At 46.1% G+C, this 17775-nt stretch overlaps 1 protein-coding gene across 1 annotated transcript; it reads right to left on the bottom strand.

Annotated features, from left to right (window-relative positions):
* Positions 1-3339: 3339 nt before the first annotated feature.
* On the bottom strand, positions 3340-5646 carry LOC119324043 (3-ketoacyl-CoA synthase 11-like). The gene is made up of 2 exons (XM_037597774.1): positions 5492-5646; positions 3340-5179 (listed from the first exon to the last, which is right to left on the bottom strand). The coding sequence occupies exon 2, from the start codon at positions 5170-5172 to the stop codon at positions 3598-3600; it is 1575 nt and encodes a 524-aa protein (XP_037453671.1). The 5' UTR covers positions 5173-5179; positions 5492-5646; the 3' UTR covers positions 3340-3597.
* Positions 5647-17775: the final 12129 nt, after the last annotated feature.

The raw sequence follows: 17775 nt of genomic DNA, 5'->3' as shown, positions 1-17775 counted from the left end.
CAGCAACTCATCTACGACAGGCAAAGGAAACTTGCTTTTTACTGTCACTGAATTCAGTCTTCTATAATCCACACAAAATCTCCACATTCCATCTTTTTTCTTGACCAACAGGACGGGTGATGCATAGGGTGACATGCTAGGTTTCACAATTCCTGCTTGGATCATCTCCGCTACTTGCCTCTCGATCTCATCTTTTTGTAAGGGCGAGTATCTATAGGGCCTGGAATTCACAGGTGCACTGTTTGGAAGAAGAGAAATAGCATGATCAAATTCTCTGTGAGGGGGTAATCCTTTAGGTTCTTGAAAAACATCTTCAAAAGTTTTAATAGTATTCTGAATGCATTCAGGAACAACTGATGTTTCCACCACAGCCATTCTGGACAATACAGCTGTGGCCCAAATATCATTGCCCTTCTGGCACTTCACCACTTGCTCCATGGATAACTCTTGCAATTCTGTAACTGGAGGAGTCTGCAGCCCTTGTACCGTGATTGTTTAATCTCCCCTCTGAAACTGAATCCATTGATCTTGCCAATGACAGACCATAGGACCCCACTGCGACAGCCAGTCCATACCTAAGATTGCATCATATCCTCCCATAGCAAGTACTTTCATATCAGTGGTAAATATGTGGCCCTGTATCCACCACTCCAGTCCCTGAATGTGTTGTGTGCACTGCAGCTTTTCACCATTTGCCACTTTGACTGTTAGTGGTGTTGGTAGATCCCGAGCTTTGTACTTGAGTTTGTCTGCCAGCTGTTGGTCAATAAATGTGTGAGAACTGCCCAAATCCAACAAGAGGAGCATGACTTGATTGCCAACCAATGCTCTCAATCTGATGGACTTAGTATTGGTTGTGCCCGAAAGTGCATTCACAGATAAATAAGCAGCTGCTTCCTCTGCAACCTCTTCTACTGCAATGGCATTAAGAACAGGGTCAGATAATTGCACTTGTTGTTCTGCAGCTTCAATTGCTTTGGCATGGGCATTTTGCTTGCTGGTGCAAACATGGCCAGGGCTGAATTTCTCTCCACAGCTGTAACAGAGACCATTCTGTCTCCTGTAGTCCTTGAGCTGCCTTGCTTTCCACATATCTCCTACGAAGAGATGGGATTTTCCAATATAATCTCCTTTGGTCGTACTTCCCTTGTGAAAACTGAATTTGCTAGTTTTAGTGGCTTGCTGTTTAGCTCTTTCTAACAGTACTTCTTGCACCAAAGCATACTCCACTGCAATAGTAACAGTGGCTGGTAACTGAATTTCTACTGCAGCTCTGATTTCTTCTTTAAGACCCAACATGAATTGAGTGACCAACATTGTTTCACTCACTCCTCCCTCATACATCCGGACCTGGTACACCAGCTGATGGAACGCAGATCTGTATTGTTGCACAGTACCTTCCTGTTTCAATACAAGCAGCTCTCTCATGCAGTTCCTATGCACATTCACATCAAATTCCTGTATGACAGCAACACAAAAATGTTCCCAAGTGCCATAATGATCTGTCAGTTTATAAGCCTGAAACTAGTGTGCTGCATTACCAATCAGATGCAGAGATGCGGACATCAACTTAAAGGACTCAGGGATCTGATATAACTGGAAATATGCTTCACAATTATCCAACCAAATACGGACTCCCTCTCCCTCGAACTTTGGAAACTCCATTTTCGGCATCCAAGTCCGCTTGTTTTGCTGTTCCTCCAAGGGACGTGGGGAATTTGGTACCTGTTGCTGATGAGATGCGCGGTCCCGTGGAGGAAGTAATGGCGGAGGAGGAGGTGGTGGTGGTGGTTGCGCATGTGTCAAAAACGGTCGCCCACCGCTCTGACTCGTAGTCGGAGATGCGGCCAAACATCCCGGCTCTGCCAACCTGTTCAAATCAGCCTCCCGTGCATTGCTTGACTGCTTCACATGACGAGCCACTTGAACTTGTTCCTGATGAATCTCCCCGATCGAACTCACCGACAAATTCACCTTGCTCTGCACTTGATCTAGGCGCTGCACTTGTTCCTCGAATTTCGCATCCAATCCATCAAGCCTGGCCTGGATCGCCTCGATCCCATCCACCTTGGCCTGCAGGAGCCGCAGCGCCTCGAACTCCTTCATCACGCGCTCCTCGAATGTTCCCATCTCGTCTCGCAGGTACCTTGTCTGAGCACTCGGCTTGAACGGCGCCGTTACCGCCTGCTCTGAATCGATCCGAACGCTGATCTCGGATTTATAGCCGATCGCCGCAGCAATCAGCCCACCAACCAGTCGATGTTACCGGATCGATATCGAGGATTTAGGCGCAGCGGGGACCGACGAAGCTCTGATTACCAACTGTCATATCCTTGCCATAGGCGAACCTAGGATTTGGGATTTTGGTACAAGATCTCAAGTTCCAGAGAAAGAGTGTCGTGGGGAGGAAGAAGATACAGCTGGATACAGAGGAGGACGAAAAGGGGAATCAACTCTGCTATCCTACCACTCTCTACTCGGCACGTTATATAGCCGTGCCTACAAGCCCACTGGGCTCACACTCGCACACGGCCCAGTGCCTGGTTTGAGTCTTCAGTCGCCGTTCCGCCACCCGATCGCGCCTCCTTCCCTCGAAGACGTACTTCCGTCAGTGCTGGTGCAACCTTCAGCGTAGCAGTACTGACACCGCGTTGCCGCACATGCTACTGCTGCAGTCTGCAGGTCACCTGTCAATCTCGTCGACTCCAAATCTAACTAAACGCTGCTCGACGCAATTGCGTTGCCACGCCGTATTTTCCGATTCCATCGCCGACGCCTGATCCTTCTGCAGTATCTTCACCTCTTCTAGATCAACCAGACAATCACCTCGTAACCTAGCTCATGATACCATTTGTTAGAATAAATCCGAGGTACGCGATCGATCCACCGAGGAACAAGCAATCACAGACAATGACGACACCGAGATTTGTTAACGAGGTTCAGCGAACTCGCCTACTCCCCGGGACAATGACTACGGGCGCTCCTCCCCGAGATACCACAACACCGACCACCCGGGCGCCGGCACAAGCCGCCGGCACCCCCTTGCGAGCCTGTCGTTATCTAGTCGTCATAGGTTACAACGTGGGATGCCTCTTCATATATAAGAGGCCAAGGGTACAACGTGTCCGACTACGACACTACACGTATCCTACCCACACTACAACACCAAGTCCAAGCATAACCCAACTAGTACAAAATATTCGACACAAACACAACAGACAGAACTCATCATAGACGACAGGTTAGCACGATATGATGGCCAACATTCGGAACAAATCAAATGCCGACAGGTTAGCACGATATGATAGCCAACATTCGGAACAAATCAAATGCTGCACATGGAAAAATTAATGCAACGCAGTTGCTCCTTTCGGTTTCGGGGCCAAGATTCTCGATCCACATGGAACACAAAGATGTTAAGAACTGATCAATGGCATAAAAAGTGAACAGCACCATACCACACCCCTCTGTACCACCTAAATGGAATCATCTAAAATTAATACCCCGACAGATCACCCAAACAAATTGCATACAGTCGAATTCAATGGCAAGATTTGCTCACTTGCTGTTCCGGGTGGTATTGCTGAACAGGCAAAGCTATTCAGCAACCTTGGAAACCTTGGGAACATCCACCGGGAATGTGTCGATCTCGTCCATCCAGGGGTTGTTCTGCTCCTTCGCTGGGTTCACTGACCTCAGCGCCTTCCAGACAGCGCTGTTGCACTTGAACCCCGAACCGAACGCTATCTGCCAGATCCTGTCGCGCCTCCTGATCCTCCCCTTGGCCTCGCTGTAGGCCAGCTCGTACCACAGCGAGCTGCTGGACGTGTTGCCGAACCGGAAGAGAGTCATCCGGGACGGCTCCATGTGCCAGTCGGTGAGGTCCATGTTCTTCTCTATCTCATCAAGCACAGCGCGCCCACCAGCGTGGATGCAGAAGTGCTCGAATGCCAGCTTGAAGTCAGGAATGTATGGCTTGATCTTCATCTTGAACAGCTTCTTGCCAACCAATGTGACCATGAACAGCAGCTGCTCCGAGAATGGCAACACAAGCGGGCCAAGCGTTGTGATGTTCGTCTTGAGCGCATCCCCAGCCACCGCCATGAGGTCCTTGGACAGTGCCACGCCAACCTTGCCGCTATCATCCTCCTCCTGGGTGACACAGCTGAAGCACTTGTCATCTGCACCCTTGTGAGTCCTCACAGTGTGTATCAGCTCGTACTTGGACCTCCTCCTGTCTGAGCGCTTGTTCGACAGAAGGATCGCAGCGCAGCCCATCCGGAACAGGCAATTTGACACAAGCATCGACCGGTTGTTCCCAAAATACCAATTCAGGGTAATGTTCTCCGTGCTGACCACCATTGCATACGAGTTGGGGTGCACCTGGAGCAAATCCTTGGCCAGATCTATCGACAGGAGCCCGGCACTGCACCCCATTCCTCCCAGATTGTAGCTGACTATGTTCCCTCTGAGCTTGTAATGGTTCACCACCATGGCGGACAGTGACGGTGTTGGGTTGAACAGGCTGCAATTCACAACAAGAATCCCAATGTCCTTGGGCTTCACCCCGGTCTTGGCGAGCATGTTGTCGATGGCACCGAACATGCAGACCTGCGCCTCCTGGCGCGCCAATTCCATGGAGGGGTTGGGCGGCACGGTGACCAAGGCGGGAGGGATGTAAGTGTCCTCACCCAGACCCGAGCGCTCGAGGATCTTGCGCTGGAAATCGAGGTTGGCTTCGGTGAAGTTGCCGGTGAGCTTGGAGCAGCGCATGAAGGTTTCACGCGAGCACCGGCGCTCCGGGCCGGGCTTGTAGCAGCCAAAGTCGACGAGGTAGACGGAGCGCGGGCGGGTGAGGAAGTAGACGGTGGAGAGGAAGACGAGGAGCGTGGAGCAGGCGATGACGGAGAGGAGGTTGAAGCGGAGGTGCGTCCACAGGTCGGCGACGTCGCCCGGAGAGAGCGTGGAGAGGTGGACGGCGATGAGCACGATGAGCGGGGTGAGCAGGAGGTACATGCCGTGGGTGATGAGGTAGTGGTACCCCAGCTTGACGTACTTGAGCCGCACCGACTGCAGGAAGTCCGGCAGCCGACGCGACGGCGACGGCGAGCTCGCGCATTCGCCGGCGCCGGCACCGGCACCGGCCGGCGGCGTGCTGTCCTCCATCGACATGGTGCCCCTGCGGATCGAGGAAACGCAGATTTCCGTGGGTCAGATAAACGGCGGAAGAAATTCAAAATGCGAGATCTGGCAACTGAAAGTTTTAACCCCTAGTAAATTCTAGACGGCAAAACGAATCTTGTATTGCCCCGGCACGAAGGTGCGAATCGAGATGCGTTTCGAGTTCATGGCCGCCTACCTCCCTCCCTCCCTCCCTCCCTCCCTCCCTCGGTTACCCACGAGGCAGTCCACGGCCGATAAGAATAATATACAATAAAAATACAGTATGTAATTCAGAACGGAAATGACACAGACGGATTCCGAAGCATACCGCTCAAATGGCCGGAGCGACGATCAGCGCCGCCGGGCTCCGCCTCGGAGACGGCGCCGGGTCCTCGTCCGCCTTCTTCTGGCGCCGCGCGCACTCGTCTCTCTCCTGACCTTGCCGTCGCGAGCAACACGGGAGGGGGAGGGGGAGGAGGAGAAGGGAAACGGAAGCCGGCATTTAATAGATGGCACGAGGGGGGAATAATCGTGGTGGCCCACCAGTCGGCGACGGGGACGGCCAGCTTGGATGCAGCCGGCGGCTCGCGACGGACGGCTGGATGGTGGGGCGACGACCGGGCGCCCCGCGTCTGACTGGGCTGTTTAGTTGGGTACAGTTTAATGTACCCGTAAGGGCGATCTGTTCCGCGGCCACGTGGGGCCTCGCATGCGCTGGTTTGCTGGGCTGTGCGTGGGGTGTCAGTGACAGCTGTGCGTGATTCGTTGCTTTGGAGCTGGGGTATGGGTTTAGCGGAGAGAACGTGGTGGGAGCGAGCGAGCGATTGGAGTTTTCCGGCGGAACGGCCGGCCAGCGTTGGAACGCGATGTAACGACATCCGCGAATATTACTGAGCTGACTGTATTTTTAAAAAACAAAGCACAGTGGTTCCCATGTTCTCTTTTTCCTCTGCAGATTTCAGGGACAGCTCGCCACATGCTGCAACCTCTGCATTCCAGCGTATTTTGCGAGCAATATCACGGACCAACATATTTCTTCTTTTAAAACCCATCAGCCCGGTCGCGAGCCGTCAGATTTACCACATCAGCCGAACGTGCCTCCATACTGCAACACCGGTCCTATTGCGGAATTATATCTGTAACACTGATTTTGTTGCGGAATTATTTCTGTAACACAGGTTTTGTTGCAGAATTTTTTTTGCAACATCAGTTTGTTGCATTTTTTTGCAACTGAGATCTTGTTGCAAAAAATTTGCAACAGAAGTTTTGTTGCAAAACGTAAACCCATCATAGAGTATTGCAACATCGCATATGTTTCGGAAACATAGCTCATGTTGCAGAAGCGAGTTTATTGAAGAATGGTATGCGGGACGCGTGTCACGCAGGGAAGGTGGCGGACGCCCATAGGCCGAACCCCCGCGTTCGAATCAAATTGCCACTGCCCGTCGTCGTCTGCAACCTCTGCATCGGCAGATCTTCCCCTAACTCCGTCAACTTCCTTCTCTAGTTGCCATGGTAACCAGATCAGATCCCTAGCGCCCACACCCCCCATCGACGAAGAATAACGGCAACAAGCTCATAGGTCAGGAAACCTGTCTCCTCCTCCTTCACATGTCAGAAAGATGGCGACTGGATCCACAGTTCCAACCGCTCATGTTTACTCCCTTCTGCCCTCCAACGATCACAAATTTGCCATGTTCTATCATGGATCTGATCTAAGAAATTAGGTTTCATATGCTATCAGTAGGTGTTCGAAAAGGATGTTTGAGATTCACTAAGAACAGGAAAGAATAGAGCGACGTTTTGCAATGCAATAGAGTACAATCAACTCATTTCTACAGGACCATTGTTGCCACTACTAGAGCAGTACATGAGCTTAGGTACGATGCATGATCAAAAAAGGACAGTTGACATGTTTGTGGACTTCAAAATGGTATTCTACTTATGTAGTACTATGACGTTGTTTGCAGGTTCTTATAACACAAACACACAGGCAGGGGTACCGTGGCAAGTTGGAACACGAGGGGCTATCGGTGATATATATATATACAGGAAACCAACTTCAAGTAGCAAATGTGGAAAATCAAGGTAATGAAATAAAGAAAAATAGCATGTCCATGTGGCGAATATAACTTACAAAGGATGGCAAGACTTACGAGTATTTTGCAAAAACACAGGACCATCATGCAGCACGTGGCGACAGGTGGCAACCGAATACTTGCCATCAACATTGTACGGAGGTGAGACATATGAAACTGATTTTGCGAATAGTGTATCAGGAAAGGAACTAGATGGCGTTGGTGCTTGCATGGTGTGACGATAAAATGAAGAAAAAGATGGCAACTCAAATTTGTAGTTGATAGAAATGAAGAAAATGATGGAAAGTGCAAATAACAAGCATACACAGTTGTATTTGCCACATGTAGAAAAATGTGTGGGCAGTTGCCATGTCTCAACAACTACAGTTGCCATATCTAAACAACTGCAGGTGCCATGTATCAACAACTGCAGTTGCCATGACTCAACAATTGTAGTTGCCATGATCGAATAACTACATATGCCATGTTTTAAAAAGCTACAGTTGACATGCATGTCCCAAAACAGTTGGTCAATCCTTGTCAACTGTAGTTTCCTTCCTAGGTGGACTATGTTTGACATGATTTCAATGTTAACCAACCACACCAGCAAATGTCTCATGGCAAGCTTCACCATTGCAGGCCGTCGGTAATGCAGATACAGCGCACCAAATTGAAGTGTCACACCAACTTTAATTAGCACATGTGGCACAGCAAGGTAAAATATCTGAACCAAGAAAACGTCATGCATTTGCTTTGTGCAAAAGCGTTGGGAACGGTGCATTTGTCACGGTGGGGGTGGCAAATGCCACCAAGTGAATATGACCATTAGTAATCTATGATCATATGGTCTGTGTGTTTTTGTCATTTGTGATTATCTGCATTTGCCATGTAGGCTCATATCTAGAATGCAAGTTTTGATGTTGAGATGTTGGTTGCCATGACCTGGCAACTACAGCTGCCATATTAGGTAAACTGCAGCTGCCATGGCTAGAGAACTGCAGTTGCCATGCATGAAAAAATGCAGATGCTCAAGAATTGCATATATATGAATGATATCATGCCAAAAAAATGATAGGTTACAGTTGCCATGATTTCAAAGATGCACATTCCAGCACTTTATACATGTAAACTTATACAACTGTAGTTGTGTACAATGTTTCAGATGTAGTTGCCATGAACAAAAATTGGATGCAGCTGCTATCATTTCATTACGACGAATATGCCATTCAAGCAATACTGCTTACAAACACACCTGATTTTTTGCAGGAGCTTCAGCTACAATCAACAGTGGCAAAGGAACATCTATTGCGGGAACCTCAGAGCACATTGAAGGAGCATTCCACGAGCAAGTCACCGATGCTGCCACAAACAATGCGAAATCAGTGTCAGAAATGGCAATCGTTGCAGCAATGCCGACAAGCACGCCTCTGTACACCAGCACAAGCAACACTCAAGTAGATGAAACAACCACCAATACTGAAGTAAATGATGAAACTAATGACGAAGCGCAAGGGGAAGAAGAAGATGGACAATCGGAAATCATGATACCTCAACCACCATATCTTGGATGGAGATTTGGTACTTTTGAAGATGCCAAGGAGTACTACCAGAGATATGCGATGTTCCATGGATTTGCGGTGAACACAGAATACCATAGAAAAATTAAAAAAACTAACAAGTACAACAAAGGTGAGATAAGGTGCTACAAGGCATGGAAGAATAAGAAAGGAAAAGGTGTTGTGCTTGTCGTGCCGGGATGAAAGAGAGGCATCATTCCCAAAACGGGATGCCTTGTCCGGTTGAAGTTAAACACAAATGGAGCATGGTGGGTGGTCACGGAATATGTCGAAGAACACAACCACGACCTCATAAAGAAGTTTGACCTAGTAAAATTTCTGAGCGCCCACAGATGATTCAATCCCATCGAGAAGAAATTCATAAGGTTGCTACATGATTGTAACATCGGGCCATCAAGAATGGTCCAAATACTGTCACTGATCCACAACGGAGATGAGAGCCTGAGTAGCATGCCCTACATACCAGCAGACGTCAAAAACCTAAAGGCAAAGTACCGTAGAGAGAGCAGGTTGGCTGACATAGAAGCCACGATAGCCTACTTCGAAGAGAAAGCAAAAGCAGATAGTGATTTCTTCTACAGGATAAGGTTGGACAATGAGGACCGTGTCAGAAACATGTATTGGGTGGATGGTGCTGCAAGAAGAGCCTACAAACATTTCCGTGATTGCATTTCGTTCAACGCAACATATCTCACGAATATGTACGAGATGCCCTGTGCTCCATTCATAGGAATAAACAACCACAATCAGTCCTTGTAGTTCGGTTGCGATCTCGTTCGGAACAAAGATACCGATGGTTACACTTGGCTGTTTAAAACCTTCTTGAAGTGCATGGATGGACTAGCTTTTATGAACATAATAACGGACCAAGATTTTAGCATGTGCGCAGGCATAGAGGAGGTCTTTCCGTTGGCAGTGCACAAGCACTGCAGGTGGCATATTATTAAGAAGGCTGAAGAGATGCTAGGACCATTCTTCGCTGACCGTCTAGAGCTACACAAGGCATTTGAGTTGTGTGTGGAACACAACTTGACGGTGGAGGAGTTTGAACGGAGCTGGATGGCTACGATTGAAACGTACCAAGTCCAAGACAACGAGACACTAAATAGCTTATGGGAGAAGCAAATGTACTGGGTGTCGACCTACTTCATGCAGTGCTTCTTTCCATTTTTGCAGACAACACAATGTAGCGAAGGGTTCAATGCTGTTTTAAAGCGTTACGTGAGCCCTGGCAACTCATTGCTGCAGTTTGCCAAGCAATATTCAGCTTTGCAACAGAAAAAACTGGGATCTGAGCTACAGCAAGAAGCAAACACCGCACTCAAGTAGCCTAAATTGCTAACATACTTACCGATGGAGAGACATATGAGCAAGATATACACCAGCAAGATATTTAACAAGTAAGCGATTGATCCTACGATCTTATTTGCCATGTACATTCATCATTGAAAAATGATAAAAAAAAGTAAATAAATATGTTTGCCATATCTGCTGATTTGAAGCTGACATCTGTAGTCAACACATGAATGCAAAATAAAAATAAATAAACATGTAGTTGCAAAAACAAATATTAGCTGTTGCTTGTTGTGAAACAAAGTATAATTGCCACTTTGAATGTGTTGTGGGTGCCATGTGGGATGTAGTTTAATTGCCATGTATGATGCAAGCTTTATTTTCACATGGCAAATGCATTGAGAGCAGCATGATTCAGTTGCAGTACCATTAAAGTTGGGACCGGTCTAGCTGGCGCCCGGGCGCTAGCTAGCGCCCGCGAGCGGCCGGCCCCTGGTCCGGCAGCACGTCTAGTCTTTGCCACATACTAAAATGGTAAAATTATTGTACTTCAAAAGTGATAAAAAGTACACTACTAATTAATCATCTTATGTGGTCTCTTCTCATGTGATGAATGCCTGCATGCACTGCATTAATGTTCCTTGTGTTCATCTCTTGTGCATTAATTTTTGGTTTTTATAGAAGACATATCTTCTAAACCACGTGTCAAAATCAGATCTGTTTTCACCGTTGAAACCCTCACGACGTGCTCTTCAAAAGTAGACCCGCATGGGGATGTTTCGACGAACTAGTCTTCCTGCCAACTAAACATCAATGTGTGCGCAACTAGACTATATTGCCGCGCCAACTGAGCATATGTGTGCGCCAAATAGTCCTGCCAACTAAACATGAACGTGTGTGCAACTAGACTATATTGCCGCGTCAACTGAGCATATGTGTGTGCCAATAGTCCTACCAACTAAACATCAATGTGTGTGCAACTAGACTATATTGCCGCGCCAACTGAGCATATGTGTGTGTAGCTAGTCTTTCTGCCAACTAAATATCAATGTGTGTGCAACTAGACTACATTGCCGCATCAATTGCGCATATGTGCGTGCAACTAGTGTCCTGCCAACTAAACATCAATGTGTGTGCAACTAGACTAAATTACAAGCCAACTAAGAATATGTGTGTGCAACTAGTCTTTCTATCAACTAAACATCAATGTGTGTGCAACAAGACTATATTACAAGTCAACTAAATATCAATGTATGTGCGACTAGTCTTCCTGCCAACTAAATATCGATGTGTGTGCAACTAGTCGTTCTGCCAACTAAACATCAATGTGTGTGCAATTATACTACATTACAAACCAACTAAGCATCAATATGTGTGCAACTAGACTACATTACAAGCCAATTAAGCACAAAGTAGCTGAATATAAGACTTTCAGAAAATTAACAGGAGTTCGGGGGCAACAATGACCAGAGGGAGATGCCGGTTCAACACTTCTGACCCGTGCCAGCCATCTCAAGCTTGAGGCTGTGCGCAACCGAGACTAGTAGAATAAAACAGTGGCATAAGAGACTTATAGATAGCAAAATGTTGTGCATGAAGTTCAAAATGTGAAGTGAAAAGTACTGGTAAGGAAGTATCAATGTCAACCGGTAGTTTGTAAACAAAGTTTGGCATGTGGAAAATAAAAATGCAGTTGCCATGTGCAGGGCACTTCATCTGCCATAAGACAACAAACTGTAGTTGCCATGTACAATGCACTGCAGTTGCCACATGGCAACAACTGCATTTGCCATGTGTAGTGCACTGCACTTGCCACATGGCAACAACTACATTTTGCCATGTGAAGTGCACTACGGTTACCACATGGCAACAACTATGGTTGCCATGTGCAGTGCACTGCAGTGGCCACATGGCAACAACTGCAATTGCCAAGTGCAATGCACTATAGTTGCCACATGGCAACAACTGCAAATTGCCATGTGTCATCAACTATAGTAGCCATGCATCAACCTCTACAGAACCAAGAAATGACAACTGCATGTGCATCCCATGAGATTTGCCACCACAGTTGAGAACCCAATTTTTTTTACCTTGCACTATGGGATCTGCAAACTTGACAGCCTTCCTGCCATCAGTCAGTGGTTGCGCCATCATTGGGACCATGCCTGCCGGGAAAGAAAAAGCAACAGGCATAGGATTGTGCACTTGTACATCTGGAGTACTGTCGATTCCTAGACTAAAGCTCGGTGGGGTGAAAGCCATGGGGTGCCTCTGCTATCTACGAGCCGGATTGCGGACAAATTGATTGGTAGAGTCTAGAGGTGACAGATCAACAAACATGTCTCCCTCGTCTGATGCAAGATCATCAAGCTTGTTAGTAGGTCGGGGCGTGCTGTTAGCAATCTCAACCACAAGTTTCTTGCATATCTTCCTGTTTGGGATGTAGGGGACACCAACGTTGACAGGGAGCTTAGAAGTGCGCAGATTTAAGCTGGTGTTCTCCACGACAGTGAAAGACGTAGTGTGCTCTGAACGTCCACCTCCTTCAGTAGAGCACGGCTTACCAGCTGCGTCTGTTGTACTAATGACTTCCGTCTTATCAGGTACATTGCTTTTGGCAGACGGTGGGAACAGTGTGGAAGCAGACACGTAACCAGAGTCATCTCTGCTGCTCTTAACTACCTGTGGTGCATTGGATAACTATGCATGAATCTTGCAGGGGCTACACAGCCTAGGTGGCAGGCCAGACCGCACAACGGTAACAGTAGCAGCCAGTGGACCACCAGCTGCTGGAGCCGTTGGGACATGAGAGTCAACTATGGATGGCATTTCATTCTGAAATGTGGTTGCATCCCCTTCTTTCGTGGACACAGAAGTGCTACCAGCCACATGCTTGGAATCCGTATCAGATGAGCGGGAATCTTCCTTGTTTAGGTTGACCTCGGGAGCGTCCACTTCAACACTTGTTGATCGGGTGGCATGGGTGACAACATCTCTCATTGCCACCAGGGTAGGCAATATCTCAGCAGTCCTGGCAGATACAGACTCATCACTCCCAGATGTACGGATGTCTGCCGTTGTTGTCTGCACATCTGCAACCGGCGGATATGCGCGGCCCCTTGCATCAGAGCTAGCAGAAACAATGGACGGTGCATCAGCAGATTGGTCGACTGGCAGCTCATGAATGCCTGCAACATCAGATGTCGACAACTTGGAGTGAATGCGTTCAAGTGGGTCTCTGGTAGTACGACTGGTCAAGCGTGTAGTAGTCTTCTTGACCCTGCAAAAAAAGGAATGTGTCGAATGATAAACGGCCATTCAAGAAAACACATGAAGAGAACAAAAATGGTGAGCACTAGGAACAAAAATGAATTGCCATGGTAGTCATCATAAAAATGAAATATGAGTGATATGCCAGAGCTACCATTTGAAAACAAGGTAAGGATGAACACAAACGAAGTGCAAAAAAAGTGGTTGAAGTAAGTAGAAGCTACCAGTTGCCATATGAGTGGACAAAGATTTTCCATGTGGTCTAGTAAGCAGTTGCCATGCAGAATAAGCAGGAGTTTCCATGAAACAAATTCAGATCAAAAAACAAACAGTTGCCATGTGGGACAAACATGATTAGCCATGTGTCAAGTTAGACAGTTGCCATGAGAGGTAGACAGTAGTTGCCACCAAAAAAATGGGACAAGTAAAAGGTTGTATATGATTTAGAATGCATCGAACAAAATTACGATCACCCAAATAATGACTTGGCAAGCTCATCGCATGCAATTGCCGTGAAAAGAATTCAAAGAGGATGCATTTCCATATCACGACATAAAGAAGATAGCTCAATCACACACAAAAAAGGTAGATAAAAAACAGATAGGGAGAACCCACTTCTTGGTTGTCTTCCTCAAGTCTTCCAGCACGATAGGATCCCCGATGTTGGACGTTGATGTGCGAGGATACGACCTAGTGGAGGTGGTGGCAACAGCTGCGGGAGCCCCCTTGTTCAACCGGGCAGAAACACAGGTTGCCGTAGGTGCTTGTTTCTGCTTAACTGATCATCCACCAGCTGTCGCCTCACTGCACGTACAAGAAAAATGGCAAAGAGTGAGCAAAAAATTGCAAAATATAAACAAGTGTGAGACACAAAAATAATGGCGCACATAGGGATGACAAAAAGTAGGGTTGTTAAAAAAGAAGAACAAAATAAAACAGTAAGTAAACATCAAACCTCCTCCTAGCAGCTACAGGATCAGCCCTACACCTCTCCCCAACATTGCCTTGGACATCATCCTCTTGAGCCCTGCCCCTCTTTGAGAGCGAAACCCCCGTGTCTCTCGCAGCATTCAGATCAATGCCTCCCTCCGGCAGAGGAACTTTCGGTGCAGCCTTGTCCTGCTTGCCCCCCACATGATCTTCGTGATGTTCATCGTGGTCACTGTCGTGCGGCACATTCTCCATGTCATCGTTGCCGTCCTTGTCGAGACCAGCATCAATGCCACCAAAACCATCCCCGTCTAGCTCATCTTGTGTGTCAGGAAGCTCCTCAGAGCTGTTGTAGTCACACCAGCCACGACAAAAAGTTGGACGATGTGTCTGTTTTCCAATAAATGATGTGAAGTGCCTCGCAACCGCATCACTGTCAGAACCGTTAAGTGTTGTCCAACCCTCGACCAACTTCCCAAGCAAGCTGGTCATGTCGGAAGCAAACTTCTCAACTAGGTGCTCAACAGGTGCCCTTGCCTGGTCAGAAAACAAAAGGTAAAAAAATACAAAACATATTAGAGACACGTGATTAGGAAAAATAAGGTAGAACAACCATAAAAGAGCAATCAAATGCAACATAAAAAGTAATTTCAGAAAACAAATAAACATGCTTCACCTCAACGGGACAAGATGGAGCTGAATGCACATCCATCCACTTGCCAAAGTTTTGTGGCCCACCAAACACACTGTAGTCTATAGCATGCTTGGCCATCAGTTGGAAAAATAGCAAAAACGACTAAAGAAGTCAAGAAAGAAAAATAAGAAGCAGTGACTAAAATTATGGATTGCAAGGAAAAAAAGGAGTTTCAACGGGGAACTACAGATTTGCCGTATGGAGACAAGTATGGTTGCCATGTGCAGTCAACCATGGTTGGCAAGTTCTTTATGACTCGTTAGCCATGATGGATGTGGTTAGGCGGTGTAAAAGATGACACAACTAACCTGAAGTTTCCCATATTTTGTATCAGAAACCCTATATGCAGCAAGTACAGCCTTGACAGCATTGTACGTCCACGCGGAGACGACAAACTTATGTGCGGGCGGCGGGCCTCCTATCCTAGTAAAGTTGACAGTAGACAAATCAAGACTATCGACGTACATGAGCTAGTTTGCACAATAAAGCGAATAAGTAAATCAGAATATGACAATGATCAAATGTTGTCAAGGAAAAAGAAAACATATAGAAATGCGGGGAAAAAAGAAAAGGAAAATGATCATGGTTTAAACATCATTGGTAGTACAATGCTCCTTGAGTCACAAGTTTAAAAAAAAGGTAAAACAAAGAGATTTGCCATCTACATATATTCTTAGTTTTCACCTATATATATTGTTAGTTGCCACCATGTTATGTCAGCAGTTGCCATGTTATTATATTCTTAGTTGCCACCAGTTCAACACTGTAATTGCCATCCAGATTATATAAATAGAGATGAACATATGAAGTGGTTCACTATGCGTACTATAACTAGAAAAATGAAATTGCCTTGAAAACACCAACTACAGTTGCCATGTATCAAACAAACTTCAATTTGTCATGAAGAAGTCACAAACAAAAAATAACAAAGGGTTTCCACGCACGATCAACTATGATTGCCATAAAAAAATCAGATAAAAGCTCTATCAAGAACTATGGTTTGTTCAGACTATGGCCAAACAGAGATACTAAAATGCAAAAACAGTTCAGTTGCCACTTATTAACAGCTGCAAAATGTTGATTTATGAAAGAACGAATCGTGATAAGAACATTTTCATAAAGAGTAGGGGGGGGGGGAGATACCATTAGATGCAAGCGACATCCCTTTTGGTACATCTTATTTGAGAATGCATCATGCAGGAAGTCGACAATGAATTTACACCAATTCATGTTTTTAACATCTTTCAGCTTCGCCTGCACAAACACAATTCGGGGAAAAAAGATGCCGCGTCGGCATTCAGTAAAAACATTAAAACTGGTAGTGACTAACTTCTACATGACATCGAAAACAAAAAGATTGTATGTAAAAGAATAAATAGAGTGCATTCACCAAGATAGGAAAGCACTTCTTGCTTGGATGAAGAGATGTAGTAGGCGCAAATACAGCCAAGATCAAGTACATGAGTAGCTTCATCTCAAAAACCTCGCCATGGGTTGTCATCCCCTCCAGCGAAGTTTCCAAAACAGTCGTATTAGGCATGGAAGCCATTCCAAGAAACAAACGAGCAAACAAAGTTTCCTCAATGTTGTTGTTCACTTCATAAGGGACTTTGATTTCTCCACGGGGGACACCCAAAGTGTAGAACACAGATTCCTCATTCAATGGCAATCTTCCGCGTCCCGGAATCACAAATTCCCTAGAAGCAGGCTCATATATCTCGTCGAGCTAGTCACATACAGGATTTACTAGGTTCATGCACTAAACCATCATCAGAGCCTGCATACCCATCTCACCGGTAGCTACCTTCTACTTATCAATAAATCCCTGTGTCAGTATAGTCAGGCGTTCTTGTGAAGCCTTATTATGCAGACACTTCTTCTTCTGCATAACACAAAAAGAATCATTTTGTTGCCATGTTGCAATGTAGTAAAAATTAGTTCTAACAAAAGAATGAAAACTTAGTATCATATTAAAACATAGGGGAAGAGTGACCTCATCCCCACGATTATGTGGCGGTGGCTCCATGAAGTCATCATCATCATCTTGATGGTCGCCACGAGCCATATTTGCTACCGTAAGAGCAAAAACACGTTAGTGTGAAATGAAAACACATCAGACAAATGTAGAAACTGATACACTAAGTAATGAATCACTGGATATCATCATTAATAGAAAATGAAAACTGCTACATTTACCCCACAGTTTTAGCATGTGAAAAGGTTGTAATTGCTATGTGCTGAACATGCATAGAAAGGCAAAAAATAACCAATTGGAAAGCAGGTGTGAAAACATGGCAACTGGATATGTGTTTGCTTCTCAAGAATGCAGTTGCCATGTAGGAGATTCAAGTTGCCATATTGGTAAAATAAACAATGTGGCAACTGAGAGCAGTACATCGGAACACCAAACCACCATTGTCTAACAATTAGTGTGGCAACTAACACATTGGCTTAATAAAAAGGACATGCCACATCTACTAAGTCCAGGTTGCCATGTTAACAAAACAAAAAGATGTGGCAACTAAGACACGATTGATTGATTGATTCAGTTGTTCGGATATACACAACCAACGACATGTGAATTAATGTGTTTGTTGGCTACCAACAGTACGTAACAAGAGAAGACAATAGATTAGATGGATACATACTCTGCTTTTAGAACTCTGAATATATACTCTGCTCAGTGCAGAGCCAAAAAACGGAACATAGATGGGGCCAAGACATGTCATATAATGCTAGCAGGGGCCAAATATCCTAAACATAGCTAAAT

This window comes from Triticum dicoccoides, chromosome 6B (assembly GCF_002162155.2).
Source record: "Triticum dicoccoides isolate Atlit2015 ecotype Zavitan chromosome 6B, WEW_v2.0, whole genome shotgun sequence".
Taxonomy (NCBI): Eukaryota; Viridiplantae; Streptophyta; class Magnoliopsida; order Poales; family Poaceae; genus Triticum; species Triticum dicoccoides.
Note: the sequence above shows the minus strand (reverse complement) of the source record. Positions and strands in the feature narration are given on the sequence as shown.